This window comes from Malania oleifera, chromosome 12, assembly GCF_029873635.1.
Source record: "Malania oleifera isolate guangnan ecotype guangnan chromosome 12, ASM2987363v1, whole genome shotgun sequence".
Classification (NCBI taxonomy): Eukaryota; Viridiplantae; Streptophyta; class Magnoliopsida; order Santalales; family Ximeniaceae; genus Malania; species Malania oleifera.
The window spans coordinates 35,585,945-35,613,772 of record NC_080428.1 but is presented as its reverse complement, the minus strand read 5'-3'; the positions used below and the strand labels follow the sequence as shown (position 1 = coordinate 35,613,772).

The 27,828-nt window shown below is 35.5% G+C and overlaps 1 protein-coding gene across 3 annotated transcripts in view; it reads right to left on the bottom strand.

Annotated features, from left to right (window-relative positions):
• LOC131144360 (tobamovirus multiplication protein 1) overlaps positions 1-27,141 on the bottom strand; it is a 75,950-nt gene extending 48,809 nt beyond the window's left edge. For 2 of the 3 annotated variants that reach the window (XM_058092956.1, XM_058092958.1), the window contains exons 1-3: positions 26,736-27,112; positions 19,133-19,183; positions 18,553-18,586 (exon numbers count right to left, since the gene is read on the bottom strand). In XM_058092956.1, the coding sequence (XP_057948939.1) occupies positions 18,553-18,586; positions 19,133-19,183; positions 26,736-26,840 (190 nt within the window). In that variant the 5' untranslated portion in view covers positions 26,841-27,112. Of the gene's footprint in view, positions 1-18,552; positions 18,587-19,132; positions 19,184-26,735 lie in introns of all 3 variants that reach the window. The other variant, XM_058092955.1, reaches the window with a different exon arrangement.
• Positions 27,142-27,828: the final 687 nt, after the last annotated feature.

The window sequence follows — 27,828 nt, the reverse complement described above, 5'->3', positions numbered from 1 at the left end:
TCGCAGGATCTAGGGAACATTGACCATTACCAGAGAAATGAATTGAATTAAAATAGTGGACCACCAATGGTCAACTTAATCTTGAAATCTTTCATTAGTGGAAAAGGTTTTCAGAATTTTGGCGAAGTGGTTATCTAGGTTGCATTGCATTCATACACTTCACGCATAATTCCACACATAGCCATGCACGTTCATGTCCCTATTTGTATGTATTTTTTTTTTTTTTTTTACATCCATGCATAAACACCCATTGCATAACATAATCATGCATTCCATCCTCAGTTCCATAACCATGCATGCATAATTATCTCCAAAAGTTGGCAAAGTGGTTATCTAGGTTGCATTGCATTCATACACTTCACGCATAATTCCACGCATAGCCATGCACGATAGGCTGCATGCACGTTCATGTCCCTGTTTGTATGTTTTTTTTTTTTTTTTTTTTTTTTACATCCATGCATAAACACCCATTGCATAACATAATCATGCATTACATGCTCAGTTCCATAACCATGCATGCATAATTATCTCCAAAAGTCGGTGATTACATCCCTATTTTCTGTAAAACCAGTTCACTAAGGTGGTAGAATCAAGATCCAGAATCCCAACATTGAGAAGAATAAGACCATCTCGCTGCACCCTTATAATATTCGAAGAAAGACCAGAGAAATAAGCGAACAACTGGAAAACAGAGTTATGGGTCTGGAACAGGGACAAGAAGAAATAAACGATAAAATAAGCAAGGTTCTAGGGCTGCTAATGAACAAAGGAAAAGCAGTGCAGGTTGATCCTGAGACAGATGCGGACCCCACTCATCCTCTAGGGTTCACCCCAATTCATGGACAAACATCAACTCCACCACGTGTCGTCATGGAGGATCCAATGCCAAATATCTCTCCATTCATCCCTACTGTGCCAGCACAGGGGTTCCTAGCAGCAGGAACACCCCAGGTAGTAGTTTCTGATATGGGGATGAACAGATCTGAGGCTGAGCGTCGTTGTGACATGCTGGAGGAGCGCTTAAGAGCCATTGAAAGATCTAATACATTCGACTCTGTTGATCCTAATGACCTTTGTCTGGTGCCGAAGGTCACTCTGCCACCAAAATTCAAGATGCCGGACTTTGAAAAGTTCGACGGAACCCGGGGTCCTCGGACCCACTTTAGTGATGTATTAGTCAAGTAATGGCAGCTTACTCAAATGACGAAAAGCTAATGATGCACTACTTTCAAAGAAGTTTGACTGAGTCTGCTATTCGTTAGTACATTCAGCAAGATAAGGCATGGGTCCACACTTGGAAGAACTTGGTCAACGCCTTTGTCACTCACTACTGCCATGTGACAGGGATGGCACCTGACCGAATGGCTTTACAAGAAATGGAGAAAAAATCCACTGAAACATTCAAAGAGTATGCTTATAGTTGAAGGGATATAGCGATCCAGGTGGACCCCCCAATAAGTGACCGAGAGGCCATTTCTTTGTTTGTGAGCACACTAAAGGACCCCTACCGCACGCATCTTCAGGGAGCAACTCCCCACGATTTCATGGATATTGTGGTTGTATGAGAGAATTGAAGTCGACATCAAGGCGGGTCTAGTTAGGGATGGTGGCGCAGAAACTGGTCCGGACAAAAAGTCGACCAATAGGAAAAAGGAGGAAGAGACACAAATGATCCAGGGGCAATTTAATTGGAAGAATCAATACACAAGAGGTGGGAATCAATGACTAAAGAGAAACTTTGTTTTTGAACCTACGGTAAATCAAACGGTGCATACGGGCATGAGGCCCCAATTCATGGCTCCTAGGCTCATGCTAACTCCTCAGAATCAGCAAGCACGAGACAAGAATGTGCCCAGAAACTTTCGAAGGGTGGACCCCATTCCCATGACATATGCCGAACCTCAGTTGCAAGAAAGAAGAATGGTATCTACAATCCCTAAGATGCCCGTTACGAACCCTCCTCCGCAGTGGTATGATCCCGAGGCCCGTTGTGAGTACCATGCTAACTCTCCCAGCCATACTATTGACCGATGTTGGGCCGTTAAGCACAAAGTGCAATCATTAAGAGATGCGGGATGGTTAGCTTTTGACGACAAGCAACCAAGAGTCTAGGGGAATCCTCTACCCAATCACGGGGAAGGAAGTGGTTAACATATCTAGAAGATTCCTAAATCAATGGTTTTACTCGTCGACCGCAGAGGCTAAAATACCAGATTAGCAAGCTTTTGATTATCCAATCCCCTTCATATAATGTTATTTTCCTTTTGTAATCTATTGACACCCTTGTCTCGGAAGTTTTTATTTCATCAATAAAATGAATTACGCATTTCCGAATATCACTTGCATCATGAGGTCAATTGCCAAAATTTGTTTGCTTGTGTTTTATGCAAGAATAGGGAAAACAACAATACCAGTACTCATAAGCTTGAAACTGATGTTAATCATGAAAATTCAAGCCAAGATGCCGAAGTGGAGGAAGATGAAATAATTGTCCTCGCCCTATGAATTCAGATTGTCCTGAAGAAATATTGTACTCTCGAAGGAATTCAACGAAGTGGTTGTGCTATTCCATGTCAGTTCATTCCTTATGTTTTGATCGAATGATAGATGACCATCTTTGGCTAATCAGTTTTCCCATAAAAAGAACCAAACAATGATTTACCATTTGTTAACCAAATTGAGCTTGAATGTTAAAACCTTTTTTTTTTTTTCTTAGAAGTCAATTCACCAAAAATTTAGCCTATGTTTGGGTCCCCTAGCATTTGACAAGTCATTTGAAACAATGATCATTGCCAAAAGGATGGCAAGCCATTTTTCCGCCACCAAAAGAAGTTCAAAAGAAAAATAAGTTCTTGCTAGCCCTTTTGAGCATGAAAAATTCAATTCTTGATTAACCCGTCAAAAGATTACACCCCACACTTGGACTGTTTTAAAAAGATTAGTCCCAAATGAAGTCCAAATCAAAATGGAGTGAAAGTTCCTTCATGAAAGGAAAAGCAAAAGAAGCAGTAAAGGCAGAAGATACCAAAAAAAGGGGGGGGGGGAGAAAAGAAGGAAAAATAGATAAAGAAACAAGGGACATACTTCATATGTGATCTTTGACCAATTTACCCTTGATAAGATCGATAATTTTGAGTCTTACTTAACCCTTTTCTTCTTTAACCTATACCCTCCAGCCAACATTATGGTCCAAATGAAATTCCTGGCCAGATTGGTATATATTGTTGTCTCTAAATGAATTGTCAAACCCAATGTTGAGTTTAAACTACGTAATGACCTGATCCTGAAAAGGTACGTGAGCAGCTTGTTCAAATAACAAGTTCGGTCAATATCTTGCAAAGCGCCTCAGCTCAAACTGAGGCAGAAAATGTTATTATGGGATGGGATTTGTAAGCCTTAGTTTCCCTTTTATTCTGAAAACCTATATCCCTAAGCCTACGTTTTGGGTCCGAGTCTTAAAGACCATCTTGAGATCAAAACATGGATTGAACTTGACTAAACTAAAGGCAACGGTTAAAGGAGAGATTTCCAATGGAATAAAACAGAAAAGGAGAAGTGGCCCTTGATAAAACTGGGGCAGTTGGTAAAAGGAAAGAATCAGTCATTCAGTTTGATACATTAACATCAACGTCATATGGCTTTTAAATACTGGTATAAATTTTCCTTGTAACAGCATTGAAACATGGTAAAACATCTATTTTGTGCATATGATCTCTTGACTTAGCAAATTGACGTCATAATTGCATGATCATTGAAAAAAAAAAAAAAAAACTTTTTACTCTTCAAAACTTTAAAAGAGGATGGATAGTTAAAGGGTGAGAAAATCACCAGTAGTTTCTATAAAAGAAGATCCCTATGAAGAAAGAGCAATCTAACTGGAGCAAATGTCACATCAGGTTTCGGAGATCTGCTTATTCCAGAAGAATCTAACAACAGGGTCAAGATCAGTGGCAGATAAATTCAACTGGGGCAAATTCCGAGTTGAGTTTCAGTGGGACCCATTCAAGCACCTTCTTATCAGATTGGAATATGAAAATAGGGTCAAAAACAGCTATAGATCCATTCAACTGGGGCAGATTTTGTGATTGAGTTTCATTTGAGTCAAGTCAATCACCTTTATGACCAGATGAATCAAGAAAATTGAGTCAAGATCAATTACAGATCCATTCAAATGCGACCAATTTCATGCAGAAATTCGAAAACATGGCCAAGATAAAAGATGAGGTTATTGATCACAAATGCACTGGGAGAAAAGATTTATGCATTGCATAGAAAAATAAATGCATAAATATAGCAACATATCCCTGCGCTCTAGCATCACAAGTTAGCAACATATAGCGACATATCCCTGCATTCTAGCATCACAAGTTAGCAACATGCATACATATAGCAACATATCAACGCATTCTAGCATCATAAGTTAGCAATATGCATACATATAGCAACATATCACTGCATTCTGGCCTCACAGACAGCAATAGAGCACCCTTCACACTTGTCTTATTGAATAAGTTTTTCAATGATCATTTGACATCCTTGACTGAGAAATGCCTACTGTGCTAATATCTGAAACTAGGATAGCTAACCCCAGGCACACATTGATTTACCTGAAAACTGGGCAACTAACCCCAGAAACACATTGATTTATTTTGAAATTGGGGCAGGTGACCCCAGGGACAAGTCGATTCATTCATGGAAATCAGAACACTACACCCATGGTCTTAAATTTCCACAAAATTGTCGAAATTTCTATTGAAATTTCCGATTTCCATCCCCCTCGAAATCGAAATGGCAGTCGATTTTCTGTCTTGCATAATTTCCATCGAAATCTCAACGAATCATCCAAAATTTATCGAAACCTCGAAATTTTAGCGAAATTTGTCAAAATTTTAACTACACAATGAAATTTCATCGAAATTCAAACGAGAGATTCAAGAGTGAAGTGAAATTTCTCTTTTAATTTATTTTATTGAAACAAATGGTTACCACAAGTGCTTTTGAAATTATATGAAAAAATAAACTTATAGTAATATTTTATTTAACCATTCATGTCTAAATTATCAATATTTGTATAATAAATAATATTTAAATGAATTATGAATTTCATTTGCATTAACTGAATATGTTTAATGTACATTATCTTACAAACATGTTTGATACAAATACTATTTTAAAACTTTTCCACCCTATACAAAATATAGATGCATTTAATTTGTAATATATTAGTCTTAAAACTTATATTATTATATTTATTAAACATTTCTAAAGTTTCACAAAGAATTCCATGTTTTACTACTAGTTTCCGTTATTTTTTCAAATCGAAATTGACATCGAAATTAAAATTTCCATTGAAATTTCCGTACTTTTGGAGCTTCAAAATTTGAGTCGAAATCGAAATTTAAGACCTTGACTACACCCAAGTGGATTTCCCCAATAGAGTAACCATTTTCTAAACTTTGGTTTCCCACCTTATTATTGCTTGAAATGGCTCGAATCATCGAATCCGCAACGGTTCGGATTCTTACATTCGCAGCAAGCCATCATTGTGTTGTGTGGCTCGGATCCTCGTATCCGTTACGACTCGGATTCTTACATTCGAAGCAAGCCACCATTGTGTCGTATGGCTCGGATCATCGTATCCGCTACGACTCGGATTTTTACATTCGCAGCAAGCCATCAATATTTCGCGTGACTCGAATCCTCGTATTTGCTATGGCTCGGATTCTTACATTCAAAACAATCCACCATTGTGTCCTGTGGCTCGGATCATCGTATCCGCTACGGCTCGAACTCTTACATTCGAAGCAAGCCATCATTGTGTCGTATGGTTTGGATCCTCGTATCCGCTACAGCTCAGATTCTTACATTCGAAGCAAGCCACCATTGTGTCTTGTGGCTCGGATCATCATATCCACTACGGTTCGAATTCTTACATTCAAAGCAAGCCACCATTGTATCATATGGCTTGGATAATTATATCCGCTACGGCTCAGATTCTTGCATTCACAACAGCCATCATTGTGTCGTGTGACTCGAATCATCGTATCGGATTCCTACATTCGAAGCAAGCCACCATTGTGTCGTGTAGCTCGGATCATCGTATCCGCTACGGCTCGGATTCTTACATTCGAATTAAACCACCATTGTGTCGTAAGGCTTGGATCATCATATCCGCTACAGCTTGGATTCTTACAATCACAACAAGCCATCATTGTGTCGTGTGACTCGAATCCTCGTATCCGCTACGGCTTGGATTCTTACATTCGAAACAAACCACCATTGTGTCCTGTGGCTCGGATCATCGTATCTGCTACAGCTCGGATTCGTACATTCGAAGCAAGCCACCATTGTGTCGTATGACTCAGATCATTGTATCCGCTACGGGTTGGATTCTTACATTCGCAGCAAGCCATTATTGTGTCGTTTGGCTCAGATCATCGTATCCGCTACAGCTAGGATTCTTACATTTGAAGCAAGTCACCATTGTGTCGTGTGGCTCGGATCATCATATCTGCTACGACTCGAATTCTTACATTCGAAAAGAGCCACCATTGTGTTGTATGGCTCAGATCATCATATTCGCTACGGCTCGGATTCTTACCTTCACAGCAAGTCATCATTGTGTCGTATGACTCCGATCCTTGTATCCGCTACGGCTCGGATTCTTACATTCAAAGCAAGCCACCTGTGTCCTGTGGCTCAGATCATCGTATCCGCTACGACTCGTATTCTTACATTCGAAGCAAGCCACCATTGCGTCATATGGCTCGGATCATTGTATCTGCTACAGGTCGGATTCTTACATTCGCAACAAGCCATCATTGTGTCATGTGGCTTGGATCATCATATCCGCTACGACTCGAATTCTTACATTCGAAGCAAGCCACCACTGTGTCGTGTGGCTCGAATTATTATATCTGTTACGGCTTGGATTCTTACATTCGAAGCAAGTCACCATTGTGTCGTATGGCTTAGATCATCATATCCGCTACGGCTCGGATTCTTACATTCGCAGTAAGCCATCATTGTGTCATGTGGCCCAAATCATCGTATCTGCTACGGCTCAGATTCTTACATTTGAAGCAAGCCACCATTGTGTCCTATGGTTCGGATCATCATATCCGCTATGGCTCAGATTCTTACATTCGAAGCAAGCCACCATTGTGTCGTATGGCTCGGATCATCGTTTCCGCTATGACTCGGATTCTTACATTCGCAGCAAGCCATCATTGCGTTGTGTGACTCAAATCCTCGTATCTGCTATGACTCGAATTCTTACATTCGAAGCAAGCCATCATTGTGTTCTGTGGCTCGGATCATCGTATCCGCTACGGCTCAGAGTCTTACATTCGAAGCAAACCACCATTGTGACGTATGGCTCGGATCATCGTATCCGCTACGGCTCATCGTATCCGCTACGGCTCAGAGTCTTACATTCGAAGCAAACCACCATTGTGACGTATGGCTCGGATCATCGTATCCGCTACGGCTCAGAGGCTTACATTTGAAGCAAACCACCATTGTGTCGTATGGCTCAGATCATCGTATCCGCTATGATTCAGATTCTTACATTAAATATTAACTGGTTTGCTCTCATTTTTGTAGGATTTTTTTGTTGGGGCTCGTTCCAATATTTAAAGCTTGAATTTTGTCGTATTTTTTTTTACTATTATTATAGTAAGTTTTTTTTTATGTTGTAATATTCTTTGTGTTTTAATACATTTATTCATAGGCTAGTATATTTATTTAGGTTTTATTGTTAATATTTGAAGTGTAACATGTTTATTGTCTCGAATATTTATTTATGGTTTTGTGGTGTTGATATTGTAATATTTTAAGTGAAACATATTTAATTGGCTTGTATATTTGTTCATGATTTCTTTGCTGATTTTGTAACATGTAATATGTAATATTTATTTTATTTTCTTGCATAATTATTTAGGGTATTTTTAATCGTTATTGTATGTTCTCATACTTATCTTTGTATAGTATTGCATATTAATGTCAAAGTTAATTTGTTCTCATATTGATTCTAGAATTGATTGTTTCCATAATTTCATCATTTTGTAGCCATACACATGATCGTGCAATTACACACTAATACTGAAGTTGATTTGTTTCCACACAGTATAGTTTACATGTTAATTGTAGGATTGATTCATTTCATTAATTATTTACATATTGTACATGTTATCATTAATTGTATATTAATATTAAGGCAGGTATTGTATTATTAAAATATACCTATTATTATACATATCATTGCTGCTGTAATTATCATCTTTATCATTATATAAATATACATATATATATTTTAATTTAGATTGTGTCATTATTATACATCCTAGTACGTGTTATTATTACCATATATCATAGTCCAAGTTATTTATTATTATTATACATATATATATATAGCTAAGGTACGTGTTACTACTACATCATGTACATATATTTAAAGTAGGAGCTATTATTATTATTATCATGGTGTGCGTTCTTCATAATTGCGGTATTTATTTTCTTTAAGTATTTTTAGATTATATTTTTACTTCTATATTATTATGCTTATTTTTTATAAGATATTTTCTCGATTCTCAATCCCTATGATTTTAACCAAATGGTATAAGCTCTTTGAGCTTCACGTACCCTGGGTATGAGGGAATTTATACATACATACATACATATATATATATATATATATATATTGTATATTGTTTGCAGCTCATTTATTTGCATTTTGCAAATGCATAAGGGGAGTAAAATAAAAGATTTTTCAAATTTATTTTGGGATAATTTCATAATTAATTAGGTACCGTTCATAAGAACGGGCGCACAGGGGGTGCTCGTACCTTCCCCTCATGTAACCGAACTTCCAATCCCAGCTTTGGTAACGCAGACGGATTCTACCATTAATTGGATAGTAATCAAATGTTCTAACCACACTAAAAGGTTAGTGGCAACTCCATTCCTATTTTTCTCCGAAAATTAAACATAAAATAATTTTTATTTCGCCGACCCCGGGCACCCGCGCTCTAGGACGTCGCGATAGGATATAAATTAAACACCTAGTGCAAAAAGCTCCCACGGCTTTGAGGAAGACATGATGTACACAGCGAAAGGCTGTTTCCAAGACTTGATCTCATGGCCAACAGAGTTGAGTATAATGGCACCTTACCATTTAGGTCAAGGCTTACCTTAATACCATGTGATACACACACACACACACACACACACATACATACAAAAAAAAGCCACAAAAAATGGTAGCCAACTGTTAATTATCAGCACTGAATATTCATACATTTTTTTAGTTTAAATTTTCAAATTCAGTACTTATCATTAAACAGTACCAAATAACACCCATACCTTCCTCACTAACGTAGGATACAAAACAGAACAGGATGCTATATAAATAAACTAATGGTGATCAATTCAAAAACACCAATAATAGCGAAAAGGCTATATAGAATTCTTAGTGCTATCAATTTGCACCCTCTTGGTGCCCTTAGTGGTTGTTTTCCTTTTGCCTATTAAAGAAAAGATAGAATTCTTACAAAGGACTCATGTTTCCTAAAATCAACCCTAAGTAGCCAAAAAGTTGTAGCACTCAAATTTAATAGCAACAATACATCTCCCAATCAATAGTGAGCCACATTTGAACTTATTTCCAATTAAAGGTTAGATAACTATTTTGACATGATAACAAATCACTGAAACATTGATTACAATAACTTATTTTCTTTTGATTAGACATTGACTGAACTATGATGACAGCGTTGCTATCATAAAATTTCACACATTAAAAGCAACAATATTAGAAGAAGGGTCAGTTTGTTATCCTCCCAAGTCCCAAATAAAAGAAGAAGAACAAGGTCATGACAAACAAAAAGATAAAATGAAAGTTGAGGCTGTTGAATAATTGAGTAAAATGGAAGACCTGATATCAATGATAGGTCTCTCCCTCTATTTATTTTATATGTCAAGTACAATGCCAGTGACCATAATACCCTTACTAGCTCACACTACTAACATAACTCTAACACATACTAATAATGAACATACTAACAATGCTAAATGACCAAATAACCATTAACACTCCCCCTCAAGTTGGAGCATATATATCATATTCTACTAGCTTGTTACAAATGAATTTCACAATAGCACCTCCCAAGGCTTTAGTGAATAAATCAGTAAGTCGAAAATCAAACTTCACCTGAGTGATTTTAATGAGCTTATGTACAAGTTTGTCTCGAACAAAGTGGCAATCAACTTCAATGTGTTTTGTCCGCCCATGGAAGATCGGGTTAGAGGCAATATGAATAACAGCTCAATTATCACACATCAACTCCACAAGCTAAGAAGTGGAAAACCTTGTTCTTCCAACATTTTCTTCAACCAAACAAGCTCATATGTAGTGTAAGCCATAGCCATATACTCTGACTTTGACCCGACCTCCACAATTTATTTCTTACTCTTTCAAAAACCCAATTTACCACCAACAAAGATACAATACCTAGTTGTGGATCTCCACTGGGAAGGCGACCTGGCCCAATTTGCATTTGTATATCCTTAAATATGAGTGTGACCTCGATGCTAATATACGAGACCTCTCCCTGGTGCACCTTTGAGATATCTCAAAATTTGAATTACTTCATTCCACTGAATTGTTCTCGAAAAATGGAAAAATTGACTAACACTTGTTGCAAAAGATATATCTGGTCGAATGACTGAAATAATTCAATTTTCAACAAGTCTTCAGTACCATCAACAAATCATCCATATCTAGCACTGACTTACTGGGATCCATGCATGTATCAACATGTATGGATCCCAATAGCCCAATCTCATCTAAAAGGTCAAAAACATACTTTCTCTATGACAAGACTGTTCTCATACAAGATCTCAATATTTCCATACCCAAGACGTACTTCAATGGTCCCAAATCCTTAGTCTGAATTTTGGTCTATAAGAAAAGCTTTAAATCTTGGATGCCTTGATCATCATCTCTAGTAATCACAATATCATCCACATACACAACAAGAAAAATCCTGCCATATGGAGTATGACTAAAATACAGAGTAATCCACTGCACATCATTGGAGGCCAAACTCAAGTACGACAGCATTGAATCAACCAAACAATGCTCTTTGAGACTATTTTAAACCGTATAATGATTTCTTGAGCCGACACACTACGCCTGACTTCCCCTAAGCAACAAACGCAGGTGGTTGCTCCATATAAACCTCCGTTTGAAGATCATCATGTAAGAAAGCATTCTTCACATCTAACTAATGTAAAGGTCAATGACAAGCAATGACTAAGTAGATGAACAAACGTACTGAAGCAAGTTTAGTAACTAGAGAGAATGTGTATAAAAAAACCAAACCATACACTTGAGTATACTCCTTAACAACAAAGTGGGCCTTCAATCGAGCCACGGAACCATCTAGATTGACCTTCACAATATACACCCAACAACAACCACCCGTGGACTTATCAGCAGGTAGAGATACCAACTCCAAAGTATCACTATCCTATAGTGCATGCATCTCTTCAATCATTGCATTCCTCCACCCATAATGGTACAAGGCTTCAAATAGATTTCGAGAGAGCAATAGAAGACAAAGTACTAACAAAACCGTAATATGAGGGCAACAAGAAATCATAACAAACAAAATTAAAGATTGGATGTTGGGTACAACTATGTTTACCTTTTCAAATAGCATGGGAGGATCAACATATTGAGAAATAGGATCATATGACAAGGGAACTAAAGGCGTAGAAGTGGAGGCTAGAGGAGGCACTCCTCCCTTGAGTTTTCGAGTGTATATTTGCAAATTGGGATGATCCAAGCAATGGGAATGACTCAAACTAAATGAAAATGTAGGAGGATTGGCTAAAGGTATTAGCTTCGTATCTGGAAGGCAAGGAAAGGGAAGTGACTCATTAAGGTCAACAGAACTCAAAGAATCAAAGTAGTATGGTGCAAAATCAAAAAAGGTGACATCAGTAGAGACAAAGAATCGATGTGAAGTAGGGCTATAACATCAATATCCCTTTTGAGTATAGAAATACCCCAGAAAAATACATTTGATAGCATAACGATCGAACTTATTGTTCCTGGAGTTAAGTAATGGACAAAAGACAACCTAAGATATGAGGAGGAAGGGTGAACAAAGGAACCTTAGGGTATATAACTGAATATGGGATTTTACCACCAAGTACAAAGGATGGCATTTTATTTATAAAAGAGCAAGTAGTGAGCACAGCATCACTCCAAAAAACTTTGGAGACATTCATTTGATACAATAGGGTACAAGTGAGCTCGAGAATATGTCTGTTTTTCCATTTTGCAACTCCATTTTGTTGTGGAGTGTGGGCACAAAATGACTAATGGATCATACCAGAATCACTCATATAAGGAACTAAATTGGGTATTGAAGTACTCCTTAGCATTATCACCATGAAGTATCTTGATCGGTATATCAAACTAAGTCTTTATTTGAGAACAAAAGGCACAAAAGATATTAAACAACTCAAAATGATCTTTCATCAAATACAACCAAGTCATCCCGATGTAGTCATCGACAAATGTAACAAAATACCGAAATCCAAGTTTCGATGTGACACGACAAGGACCTCAAACATCAAAATGGACAAGCATGGAAGGACTATTTGCCTGTTTGTTGACCCGGGCATGGCTCCAAATCTTTTTAAAAAAATAAATTTATAAGAAGAAAAAGAAAAAGAAAAGCAAAAGCAAAACAATGCAACAATAGGAGGATCAGGCGTCCTCCAATCAACAAAAAATACAGAAAAAGGAAAAAAAAGAAGTACAGCAAATCTTTCCAATCCTGCTGAAAATCATTTAAGTGCAATTCTCTCAAGGCCCTATGATGGAGAACCACAAATGGAGAACTTCAGACACTTATATTGTGGCTATAGCATTAAAAGTTAGGACTATTATTTTAGTTTTGAAATTTTTTCTGGTCATTTGAGAAATTTAGGGCCTATTTGGTATCGTTTTTGTTTCCTGTTTTCTGTTTCTGTTTCTCCACGGTAAAAAAATAAATCATAAAGACATGTTAGTTTCTTGCAAGTTTTTTGTTTCTGTTGCTGATTTTCAGCTATTTGCCAAAAAATTAAAAATCAAATTTTATGGTTTTCAGTTGTTTTGGCAACCTATAGCCAGAAATTTAATATCTAGAAATAGTTTTTTAGATTAAATTACTCATTTTATACACTTTTAAATTAAAATCAAATTTAAATGAGCATATGAATTTCAAAAAATAATAATAAAGCCAATAACAAAATATTTTTATTACTTTTCAATTGTAATGTCCAATAAGATTTTCATTATAAAGTAAAATTTGAAAGTATAACAATTAAGTAAAATAATTATACTAAATTATATTTTTATTATAGCAATTTTTTTAATGTGTATTACTTGTAATTTTATTATTTTAATCATATTTTTATAATATTTCCATTTAAAGATGAAAATGAACATTTTTTAATTCATTTTTTAATTGTATTAGTTTTATAAATGTTAACCAAACAAGTTGCTAATTTCTAGTTTTTAGTTTCTGTTTCTAGCTTTTGGATTTTATTTCTGGTTTTCAGTTCTCTAATTTTTGACAGTGATACCAAACGACCCCTTAGTTAATTTATGGGTATTTTATGTATATAGCAGTATTTGTGGGAATTTCTACACGATATTCATGATTATTGCAAAAAATTGAATAAACAGGCTCTTCTAGTGTCAATTTCAACTTCTATCGTGGTGAGATACTGGTATTATTTGTGATAAATTCAAAGCTTTCAAAGAGAGCTTGAAAGGAGATATTTGAAGAATCTCCTAAGATCAATTGTAAGGACTTACACTACTTAGGCTCCTCGGAAATTGATTTCATATTACTTATCTAATTGGCACTTGTTTGAATTTGCATTGGCCCATATTTGCTCCCTAGTTGGAATAAAAAAACAAACGATGAACCAAGTCCACATATCTAGTTCCCACCTAGTTAGTAGTTCTCAATCCAAACTTTGATGGTTTTCCAAGTCCTCATACTTTCTTAGATTGATTGGGTGACATGGAGAATTATTTTAATTGGTATGGTTTGTTCAAGCCTGGTATTACAATGCCTCTCTTAATCCACCACCACAACCAAGACTTTTCATCCAACTAATTCCTTCAAAGTACCTCATCAAACTCCTTCAGTAACTGAATTCTTCTACCAACCAACTCCGCAAAACAAAAGCCATTTTCCTTTAACTCATCTAGCTTCCCAATACCCTTTAATTAATGCTCTGGAATAAAACCTACTCATGAAGGGACAATCAAGAGAAAGAAGGGATAGAGAAGAAACAAAGAGATTAGAGAATTGGGGGAAAGAAGAGAGAAGAAAGAGAAAAGAAAGAAGAGGAAGGGGGAGAAAAAGAAGAGAACAAGAACACGAGAAGAGGAGAGAGAACAAGAGATATGGAAGCTTAATGTTTTTTTCCAAAAAACAAAGAATCGTATTAAAGATAGGAAATCAAAGAAATACACGTGGGAAACAAGGTATCCCCCAACAAGAAAAAGGAACAATAAATGAAAATAAAGAAAATACAAACAACAAACTCAAATGAAGCAAGCAATCAATCGTGCTGCAAGTATCCTAGAGAGACATTCCTAAACAAGTCTTTCGCAAAGCAACATGGTGATGCAGGAAAAATCCCTTTGCTCCATATCAAGTTATGAGAGGTAGCATCACCTTTGAATATTTTGGGCATTCTTTTCCAACCAAATACACTGATAGCAAGAACTATGCAGTGCCATAAAACTTCTCTCTCCTTCCCCCTTCCAAAACCTCTAAAATTACAGCACAAAAATCCTCCAAATGTGAGGGACAAGCCCAATTCTCACCGAGAATTCCAAAAAAAATTATTCCAAAGAATCCAAGCAGAAGGACAATTTAAGATCCAACCTCAATGAGAAAGAGATTGATAATATGACGATGCTGTTGAGCATGTTGGAGTCTTTTGCTCTTCCGAAGTGATTCAAGGATTTGGATTGGGGATTCTTTTGGCTATTTTTTCATGAAATATTTTCTATAATTTTCCGTTGAACAACTTTATTTGGAAGGCTAAGGCTTCTCTCACCAAGACCACAGCTTTTATGTGGACTTTGGCTCTTAATAGGCTTAATACTAATGATTTGATGCACATGAGGCCATCTTACAAGGCCATTAATCCAGACATTTTCTATAATGTTTTCAGAGGTTAATGAGACCAGTGACTACTTGTTTCCCTAGTGTCAAGTGGCTAGGCAGCTCTTGGCTTATCTCTTCTCAATTATTAAGGAGACTTCCGTTTTGCCTCAGACTGATGCTTTCTTGATGGTGCGGCACAGAGGCTTTGAAAGGAGCAAGAGGAAATATTTTTATGGAGGTGTGCAGATTTTGCCCTTTTTTGGTCCATGAGGACCGAGAGGAATGCAAGGATTTTCAAAGGCAAAACAAATCCTTTGTATCGTCTTTGGACAGAGTTATTTTCTTGGCTGTTTTTTCGTGGGTCATTCTTTTGGTTTCTTTCAAATAATTTTGTAGTCAGATCTTGTGCAGGATTGGGAAGGGGCTCTGATGCAATTGTTTTTGTTTTTTCGACTTTTTTTTGTATTTAGGAGGATATTTTATCATACTTTCTCTATAATTTTCCTTCATTTCTTCTTGTGTATTTCTTTTCTATCATTTAAAAATAAAAGAAAATAATAAATAATAAATAAAAAAGGAAAAAATGAAAAAAAGGAAGAAAGAAAAAACAAATGCAGACAAGTCTCCCTACACCAAAAGTAAAGGAAACATACATCCAGCGACAAAGCCTTGTTTGGTCTTCACTTTTGAAGCAAGTCATTAGTATTAATCAAAGTCCAAAACTGCAATCTAATTGTACAATAGACATAAACAAAGTAATTTATACACCCAATATCAAAAGTAAAACAAGTACTTACAAACAACACCTTAAATATTAAAAATACTCATGATAACCCGAAGAATCACCAATTTTTCAAGACAAAATAGAAATTTTAATTTCTAAATCTATAGCTGCAACATAGGTTCATAAATTTCTCCATTAGGCCATCCTCCAATACTCTAAATTCTTGAACTATCCTTATTCCTCTCCTTTAACATCTCTTTCAAAAACTTTATTTCTGCAGTAAATTAGAAACCTTCCCACTGCTCCACCACACTCTTCCAAGAATCCCTAACCAGCAAAATCCAGATGACTTAACCATATAATTTCAAACCCCTAAAAAAAATATGACCTCCTTTCACATGATTAGCCTCCATAAAAACTAGACAATGCGGCAACACGTCTTGGGAATTGGGACACATTATGAGAAACATTCCACGCTGAACTCATAACTGAAAATTTGTGTGAGCAGCCACTGAATGAATGGAATGAACGGCTATTGAAAACCAGTAAATTGAACGTTTTTTAGACAAACACCCCTCAAATCACACTCCATGATAAATTTGCAATACCCTTGCATACCAGATGTAACCCAAGACCCTTCAAGTTCCCAATAAGAATGTTTTGCAACATCCAGATCCCCTTCTAAGATCCAAATAAGACAACACAAATCATACACTGTTGACTACTCCTCCTAAAGAAACTCTCAAGCTTAAGACAATCAGGACCTTAAAGAGAAGAGAACCACTATAATAGTATTGTATGTAATAAAAATAAAATAAATAATAAAAAAAGAACTATGTTTAAGCATCATAGTTTTAGACTTCTATAAAGAGTGAGTGAGCCTTCACCCAATGGTAAGGGTTCTACACTCAAGCTAGAAGGACACAAGTTCAAGTTGCAGAAGCAACCTCTCCAATTGGGGAGGTATGGCTACATATAACATGCCCTCCTGGCTCCTAGCAAGGGGGTTTGTGCACTTGGGGTTGCATCTTTTCGCATTTTCAGTTATAGACTTCTAGATTCCAAACCCCCCCCCCCAAGATTTAAATTCCTAATGCTACCACTACTTCCATTCAGCTTATAAACTACACGGTGCACCAAAATCCATTTCAAATAACTCCATGCCCTCACATACTCAAAGCATATTCAAGGCTAGAAATCACACTTTAATTTATTTGGTCATATGAGTGACAGTAATTACCATCTTTGAGAGATATTTTAGAAACAAATCCCAGAGAGGAGTTAACTGTCCTACAAATGGACAAATATAATTTATGATCTTGCATCATATGTCCCAGTAAAGGGGATCTAGAGATCGTGAATTGTCACAAAACTGAAAGGCTCCACCAAGTAACTTCTCACAAAATCATGCAAGAAAGACAAAGCCAAATAAACATCAAGAAATAGACAACATAATATAAAGTTGCCTCAAGATGCCAACATCGACCAATCAGTCAAGTTGTGGATTCTACTCCATACTTGAAATGTCATGGTGAATTGACTACCATTGCACAAATGGAAGCTCCACAAGAAGTCAGTAAAAGAGATTTAAATTCATTTTATTTTTTTATCAGCAAAGAAAAGAGAATATTATAAGAGAAAACAGGCATCAAGGGGATGCCAAACAGTACAGTGAGAACAACAAAACACAAAAAAAACCCGAGTCAAAGAAGTACATCAAGGAAATAAAAAATTACAGACAAGTCCCACCCAGGCATCCCACTGTGCCAACTAAAGATAATACCCATCCAGCTATTCAAGACAGGCTGCATAGAAGAAACCTTCCCCTTGAAAACAGTGCATATCTTGTTTGGTTTAAATCCTTTAAATTCTTAAGCGTGCACAGAATCTATAACTTCTTTGGTCTCGCAAGGTACTGCAAATCCAAAAGAAAATGCTAAATAAGGGAGTTTCAGTAGCCAAGTCAGACACTTTTGCCAGTAAACAATTGTCTTTGCATCATGGGGAAAAATCCCCAACCAACCAGAGTGAAATGACAAGAAATCATCATCATGCACAATCACATCTTTCTAGAGCGCATCCTCTTACTTCAAATTGTTAGTAATTGGAAAAGTTATGGTTATGTGCAAATTGTTTAGCATCATCATCACTAAAATCATCATAACACCCAGTGGGAATGGTGTTATTCTCAAAACCAAAAGTCACCGGTTCAAGTAAATCAGCCCTCTTAAACCCCAGATGTGGCATGGGAGCTTTGTGCAGTGAGTGTTGTATTTATGTTTAGTAGCATCATTATAAACAAATATCTTGAGCTATATACTTTGTTTCAAATTTGTCCTATGGAAAGCAAACAAACACAATTAACGAAAATCTTAACGGAAGTTGTTATATAATGAACAAATCCTTCTATATCAATAAACCATGTTTACATTAGAAGTACAATATTTGATGCAATCACTGGACATACAAAATTAACTAAAGACAGAATGGACAACCCTAAATTGGCAACAGGCATATGAGCATGTCAAAACTGAAAAATTAACTTAAAAAGTAGATACTTGGAAAAGCAAAGAGAGGACCAAGAGATAATAATATTTGAAAAATAGTAACACAATAATTCAAAAAAGAAGTTCTCACCCATGTTAGATAAACCAATTAGTAGATGAAACACCTGCAAGTTGAGATTAATTTGTATCAACAAGTAGACAATATCTCACATTGAAAAATAGATATACAACAGAATCACATCAAAAGTACTTTCAAAAATCACAATTGACCATGAGCTTTCACTTATCAAAACAAGCAAATATTAGAGGAATTATAACAAACTATGTAATAATTTGTACAAGTTTTGTTAACTACACATCCAAACAAAGGCAGAAAATAAGCACCTTAATCATGCAAGAACGACAGAATGCAAGCTCCAAATGACTAGATAAGGTACTGGGATGACACCCATACTGATAAAGAATCCATACATGCTCATTCCTAACACTCACAATTGACACCTGAACTACTGCACCGGAATAATGTGCTCATTTTAGAAACAAGCAAACAATTAGCTCTACATTTTCAACCATTATTACACACAGAACCAATGCTATACAATTTCAAAGTGCAGCAAGTATTGGTCAATATAGCTTGCGTATTTAAAGAAAAAAATGAAAAAGAAATCTGAGGTTGGATATCAAGTAAAAGTAGACAACAAATCACTTACTTTTTGACGTGTCCAACCAAGCTGTGAACTCCTTGAATGAATCCTTAGCAGCTGTCGCAAAAAAGTAAGCAAATCATACTCATTACTTAGCCCCAAAAAAGAGAACATTATACTCATTTCCATGTGGAAAAAAGAAAATAATAAAGCCTTTATAGTTCTCATATAGTACCTCAAAACCATAGATTTCACGTACAATCAACTTGTATGCATTCTAGAAAATATAATAATTGATTTTGCATACATATATATTATACACACACATGTAAGCCCATTTTAACAACTTCAAGCTGCACGAGTAGGTGTCAGAATAACCTAAACAGAAAGTGTGCATCTCTGTATATCATACACAATTGATGACTTATATGCCTGTGGCATGGCGTAAAACTATGACAGAAAATAGAAGGGGCATGAAACAACATTGTCAAAATGACATCTATTTGATCAGTTATCAGTAAGGCCCTAAGCTATTTCTTAAGGCTGGAGACATTTTTTAGCTTTGAGATGTAGGCATCTAGGCAGTATTATAACAGGTTCTTCTTGTTTGGAAAATTCCTAAGCACAAATTTTATGAAGCAACCACCTAGAGTGCATTAGATAATTAGAATGACTTAGCACATAGAATACAACAACTTAGAACTTAATAGAGTTGTAGCTTCATACATTTTGATTCAACGTTACAATCACAAGCGAGAAGAAAATTATATTAACACTAGTGGTAAGCCCGTGTTTGATGGCAGAGTGAATAAAAATTCAGCTTTGCCATTGAATTCATCAAGTATGATGTAACAATAATCAAGGAAGCAACAATACTGATACGAGATACAGATACAACACAATACTGGCACAGCAACACAATAATTTCTAAAAAATGATGATGCGACACAACAAAGTTACATTGATTAATGTGTGTGTGTGTGTGTGGTGTGTGCGTGTGTGTGTATTTAGGCATGTTTTCCTTTTAAATGACAAAATTGAAGTAATAATCATTCATGCAAAATTATTTTTTTGGATAAAAGACAATTTTATTAGAACAATAAAGACAGTACAAAGTAGAGGACAAGGAGTCCTCCCTAGATAACAAAAAGATACAAGAAGAAAAAAAAAAACCTATAAGCTACTAAAGGAACCAGGAACAACAATAAAATTATTAATTACAAGACCGCTGCCCTCCAATCTCTTGTGAGGTCGGACAGCAGTAATCCCCTAAAAAAACTAAGAGTGCACCCAAAGGGATGCCAAGAAAGTCGCTTTCTCCCAAAGTAACCATGAACAGGTTGAGCAACCTTTAAAAGTCCTACCATTCCTCTCATTCCACAGGGTCCAAAGGATGGAAAAGACAGCCCCAAACCAAAGAGCTCTTCCGTTTCTATTCCTTCCAAAAGCCCAGAAGTTGACCAGTAACAAGTCTCCCACGTTTCTCGGGGCCACCCATTGCTCCCCCACAAGAGAGAAAACAGCAATCCAACTATCAATTACACGTTTTACAAACTACACTTATACAATCATCAACTGCATTCACACATCATGGAATATTAGTACAACAACCCCCCCCCCCCAGGGAAAAAAAATCCTATATGGGCATGGCTCATCAAGAAATTAAAAAAAAAATGATTAATAGAGAGAAACAAAAATGGTGATGGTTTTAAGAGACGGAAACTTCTAGGGCATTGAGGTTCAATGCTCCACAAGGCTAGCACAATGGCACTAGGGCTCCAAAGCCCAATCATTCCAATTTCAAAGAACCTATTGACTCTTAATCGCTCAACTTCTCAACTTTTTTTTAATGTTTTGTTCACAAAATTAGAAGGGGCAACAAAACGCAGTGTTTCGATGCAAGCAGTGTCCAGAGGTGTCCTTGTCATGTTGGGAAGTTTTAAGAAGTGTCTCAGCTGCATCTAAAAATAAAAATAAATTAATTATTTTCTGACATGTATTACGCGTCGTGGAGTGTCAAGCAAGTGTCAGTTTCCAATGTGTCCGACATTGACACTTTGAGCTTCAATGTTTCCTAGACAATTACAAAAAATAATAGATAGATGATTAGCTGGAAGCTTCTTAAATTTCGATTCCATCTAAAATTTGAAGTTTCAAAAGAATGGAAATTTTGAGTTTGATTTCAATTCTAAAAAAATGACGGAAATTAGTAGTAAAGCAAGGAGTTCTTTTATGAAACTTTAGATTTTAGAAATGGTTAATAGACATAATAATGCAAGTCTAAGACCTAATAATTGAATTAAATACACCAATGATAGGTATGTTGTGTATGAGGTGCAGTAGTTGTAATATAATATCCATACTAAACATATAAATAAATTTCAAAAACCAATAAATATTATTTTATTATACAAATAAAAAAAATTAGACACGATTGTTAAATAAAATGTTGTTGTTAATGACTTAGTTTAATTTTTCAATAATTTCAAAAATCCTTGTAATAATCGTTGTTTCAATTAAAAAAATTGGATAAATTAAGAGAGAAATTTCACTTTGCATTTAAATCTCACATTTGAATTCCAAGGACATTTCATTATATAGTTAAAATATCAATAAGTTTCGCTAAAATTTTGAGATTTCAAGAAATTTTAGATGATTCGTTGAAAATCCAACAAAAATCTTGTAGACGTAAATTGACTGCCCTTTCAATTTTGAGATTGATGGAAAGCAAAAATTTTGACAATTTTGTGGAAATTTAAGACCATGGTGGAAAGTTCACTAACATTGATTCATTATTACTCATAGATGACAACAACAATCAAGTGTAAGTCCCACCAAGTGAGGTTGGCTACATGAATCCTCCTCTGCCATTCTGCACATCCTAGGGCAATATCCTTTAACATTGGTGGACTATCAAATAGTTACTTATTATCTCCAGTCCAATTTATTTTTTTAGGTCTACCCCTCCCCCTTTAGTGCCAATAAGTACAATACTACTAACTGGTGTGTTATTTAGTCAACCTTGTAACTGCCTAAACCAACTTAACTGCCTTTCTCTTATCTAATACTCTTCGGTGCCATGTCAAACTTACCATAAATGTGTTCATTCCCATTATATTTTAGAATTAGACCACTCATTTACCTTAGCATTCTCATTTAGGCATATTTTGTTGACTTTTTGGGTCCTATCCCATTTTGATAATGACAAATCACAGCATCTTATTTGTACGTTAAGTATATGAACAGGATTAAGTTTCAGAAAACACAAATGACCGATGCAAATGAAGCACTCAAATTAAGACACCATTTGGTACATTCCATGGTATATTGAAGAGCAAAAGCTTGAAGACATTTATTTTTCAGTTGTAATGTATTTAAGTTTCAATTGTACATGCATGACTCTTTGATTTGATGTGAAGCTCTCATAGGTGACCTTAGTTGGACCCTAGGCACTCTATATTTCATTGAAAATCATTTTACAAATGTGCAAAAATTATTTCAAGTGTAAAAATCATTTTTGGCATGAAAAATTCCAAAACAAGATTTTCAAAATCCCCTTCATGTTTCTGCCGTCGCATTGATGAGCGATTTTCTCGATCAATCAGTTCCCATCTTAAAATATGTTCAACATGAAAGTTGTGAGATTTTCTCTTAGCTTTCTTTTAATACCAAGAACGTCCCATTTGGAGTTTTCTAGAAAAATTTATGCCTAAAATACTAAAGGGTGTCCACAGCAGAAAACCCAGATTCGGTCGACCGGATGTTAAGTCCAATCGACCGAAGTTCATCATTTTATGATCCAGTCGACCGGATCATTGATCAATCAACTGAATCTCGCGGCTATGGAAAATCGCCTTGGGTTCAGTCGACTGAACCTCAGTTCAGTAGACCGTATCTCTCAAGTTTCACCAATAACGGTCAGAAAACAGCTATATTCCCAAAGTTAAAATATATTTTAAAGCCCCAACGGTCACATAACGGTCATATTTGAGTTTTGCCTATAAATACCAAGCTTAAACACTTGGAGAACACTTTTGAATCACTTTTGATTATCTTGAAAGCATACTTGAATATTCTTTGATTATTGAGCTTTATTGAAACTCATTTTCACATCATTTTTCAAAGTTCTCCTACTCTTATTTTTGAAAATACATTTGGAGAAAAACTCTTGATCTATCTTGAAATACTCTTGAATTGTTGAGCTTATTTTATAATCACCTTTTATCACATCAAAGCTCACTTCTCTTGATCATTTCAAAAGTCCATTTGAACAAACTCATAATCATCTTTTATACATCAACTTCAAAGTTCTCCTACTCTTTGGTTTTGAAAACACATTTGAGAACATTACCATACTCTATTGAGCTTCAACTTCCAAATCATTGAGAGTGCATTAGATTGATTTGTATTTGTACTTATTAGCTCTTGAAGGAGTATCCATTGTACACAAACATTATTTCCATTCATTTCTTTGCGGTTCGGGTTTTGAACCGTGCCTAATGAGGGTATATTGCTTGGAGAGGTATCTCCGCCTAGAAGGAGGGTTCACAGGTTTGAACTGTGCCAAGCGAAGGTATAACGCTTGGAGAGGTATTTCTGCCTACAAGGAGGGATTATAGTGGCAGCTCTGCCCTGATTTAAAAAAGCAAGATAGTGAAAATCCTCAAGTGATTTGCTTGAGGCAAGGACGTAAGCAGGTATAGCCGAAGCTTGTAAATTGCGGTGTCGTTTTCTCTATCCCTACTCTCTTTAAATTTCCGCAAGTGTATGTTTATATTTATTTTGTGGTGATTGTGGTATATACTTTAAATTTGAATTTGAGATAGAATGTGAATCGGCTAAAAAGTTGTTAAATTTTTTAAATAACCAATTCACCCCCCCCCCCCTCTTGGGATAACACCAATCCTAAGATATTTTACTTTGTGAATAATACTTTTCTCCTTCCAAACACCCAACTCATCAAATTAATTTCAAGTCACATAATGAGTTTTCCTATATAAAAAAGGAAATTAATCAAAAGAAAATAATTTACAAGGAACAGAAGATAAAAGGTCCTCCTAAAGCACAAAAACAACAAAACAAATGATATTATAATAATGCTCCCCCTCCCAAGCCCCCAGGCTCCTTTGAAGATCAACCAACAATGATCCTTGAAATAAAAATTAAAAATTAAAAAAAGAATGAGCCAAAAAGGACACATGGAAAACCACATAATGAGTTGAGGCTCAAGAAAAATGAATAGTGAGATTAATTATTTTGAAGAGCAATTGCATTCTATAAAAAAAATTTAGAGACATAAGTATGTTCAACAAAAAAGATCTGTTAATAATGAATAAGTATTAACACAAAAGATAAGTGCATTTCAAATAGCGCATATTCTTTCATTCAACCTAAATACTTTGAAATATTAAAAATATATATAAAATAAATTTACTATATTTTGTGAATTGGTAATAATTTGCAACTCATTAACTAACTTGTTTATAAATGGATTAACTTAATCCGAACGGTTTTAATCCTCACACGTCCACTATTTGGCACTTTAACTCATTTTGTTATCCTTCAGAGAGAGAGAGAGAGAGAGATTTTAGGAAAAATAAAATCTCATTTGATAGAGAGGCCTAAAATATAACAAGCACATAGAAAGAGAATTGTAAAAGTGTAATATTCATTCACGGTTCCACCTAAATATATTGAAATATTGATGAAATTATATGAAGTTATTGTAATCTGTTAATGTGTACCCTTTTGCAACCTATTAATTAACTAGATAGGCATGGGCATGTTATATTCAACCATTTTGGCACTTTAACTCATTTTGTTATCCTTCAGAGAGAGAGAGAGAGAGAGAGAGATTTTAGGAAAAATAAAATCTCATTTGATAGAGAGGCCTAAAATATAACAAGCGCATAGAAAGAGAATTGTAAAAGTGTAATATTCATTCACGGTTCCACCTAAATATATTGAAATATTGATGAAATTATATGAAGTTATTGTAATCTGTTAATGTGTACCCTTTTGCAACCTATTAATTAACTAGATAGGCATGGGCATGTTATATTCAACCATTTATAAATGAGTTTAACTTAAACCCAAACCCATCTAACACCTACTCATCAGCTCCTTGGCCCATTGGCCCATTTTCCACCCATAGGAAAGAGAGAGTAAGATTCTAGGGGAAAAAATTCATTTCATAGAGAATGTTATGTTGCAACTAACCTCCTTTTTATAAAAATAACAATGGGGGAAGAGAGAGTAAGATTTCAAGGGGAAAAAAAAATTCTTTGACAAAGAACCCTGAAATATAGCATGGAAACATGGAAAGAGAAAAGTACAAAGAAAATCTTAACTTGTGGAGCAATACGGAGCACTTGAATTCATTTTCTAGATTGATTATAGATTAAGTTCAAACCAAAGACCTCATGGAGAAAAGTATCCTCTCTCTCTCATGAGATTTATGTATCCATCATTTGCAAAATTGAAACATCAAACAATTTTTGTCTCACAAAGTTTCCATTAAAATTTTTGTCTCCAGAACTTGTGTGATTTGTTTATTAATCATTTCTAAAGTTTAATAAAGACTCTCACAACTAATTTCCAGCATTTTTCAAAATAAAAACAACAAAAAAAATTTCAAAAAGATATACAGCCACTGGACTTCCAAGGCACATCTGTCCTTTAGTCTGTAAAAACAAATATATCCTAGATTCGCAATACATTCTCTAAAGTTACTCTGCCTAGAATTTTTTAAATTTAAACCACCCAACTATTTTTCCAAAGATGACACACCCAGTACATTTCAGAGAGAGAGAGAGAGAGAGAGAGAGAGTCTTTTGACTCCCAAAAAGTCGTGCTTAACTCTAGAGGATCTCCGTCCACCTACATTAAGGAACCACAAAATTTTTCAAAAGATCTAGGCGCAATTCCATTTTCTAAAAATTCAAAGATATGTCAATTATGTCAACCACCAAAACCATAGATTAGGCTTGTATATGCATTTTAAGTTTTAACGACCCCAGCAATCAATTGGTCTAAATAAGAACGTTATATATGCACCAAAGCATGGTGCCAGCAAGCTTCCCAATACACAGCGAGTATAGGATTATGCAATGCCCTTTATGTCATGTTTGGTTTGCAACTGAAATAAGGTAGCAGTGGAATGAAATGAAAATTTGAATGCAGAGTACAAAGAAATCAAGTGCTAATTTCAATTACATTCGACTCGATTCCATTCCCTTCCTAGCTACCAAACGTGTAGTTAATTCAGTCACGGGCTCCACTGACCAGTGCTTAAATATTAGGAAAAAAGTCAACAGAATACGACAGAAACCCAACCCAATCAACAGTCCATCGAGATAATGCGAGGGAAAAAAATAGAACAGACTTCTCTGCAAGAACCATTGCAACAAAAAAAGAAAATCACTATCTTCCGCGGAAGTGGGCTGAAAAATCACCCAATGGAAACAGGAACCCCCCCCCCCCCCCTTTTTTGGAATTCAACCAACATTACGAAAATTCAGTCTCATCCTCCATTATGCATAAAAATCCACATCCCATTAGTCGCATTAAACAAAAAACCAAATGAAAATCGCGTGGTCCACAAAAACCGCGACATTGAGATCAAATAAACAGCACCCATTTACAAGAAGCCGTTGAAACAAGAACAAACCTGGCAAAACGCAAAAAAAACAATAGCTCCATCGATGCAAGCAAGAGCGACATTGACGGCCACCAATGGCTTCGGAAAGCAACTGCCGTCTCTCAATTCCAACATCTTCCAGTGGTAAGAGCATGCGCTAATGGGCAGGAACCTCAGAAGCACAGAAGAAGAAGAAGAAGAAGAAGAAGAAGAAGAAACCAAGTGTCTCTTGCAGCAGCGATGTTCTGTGATGGGAACTGAGAACTGCGAACTGGGAAATGGGAACTGTCCAATCTATATTTCGATTCGTGCTTAGGTTTGCATACAGAGAGAGAGAGAGAGAGAGAGAGAGAGAGAGACCTGGGGGAAAGGAAAGGAGTGGTCTGGCTATTTTGGAGTCTTCAAAATAACTAATTTGAAGGCAATAAAAAAAGTGAAAGATTTGAGAGTGTGAATATCGTGATTTTGGAGAGTGACAGTAGACCGGCGAAGCCTTTTCAAGCGTTGAGAATTTCAGCGTTTCATGATTTCCTTTGACCCATCCTCTGTGACTCTAGATATATTTCTTGCACCTTATATCATATTTTTGTAGCTGCAACTCATGGGATTATAATTATATTAATCTTATATTTGAACTATCTTTAAAGTATGGATTGCTTTAGATTTGAATATGATATAGTAAAAAATTATATTAAAATTTATCTAAATACAATATTCAAATTCATATCTGGAATACTAACTAAAATTTATTTTATACTTTCAAATACTAATTTAATTTTTAAACTTATTCCTATTTTTATTTAGATTGATTTGGTGCAGCAATTTTTTCAATTCATCCTCTACCATTGCTTCTCATAAATGAAAGAAATTTTAATTGGGAGATTATATTGGCACTTTAAAAATAATAAGGATAATTCATTTATTTTTATATATAAAAGATCAATTTTATCTCTTGATTTTTAAAATTAAATTATAAATTTATGTTTATTTCTTTCTACCTTTTTACTTGCAAAAATGAAAGTTATAAGGAAAAATTGTTATTTGAATACATGAAAAATAAATATAAAATTATGCCAATAATAATTTTTGGATGCTAATAATAATAGCACCTCCCTTTTAATAT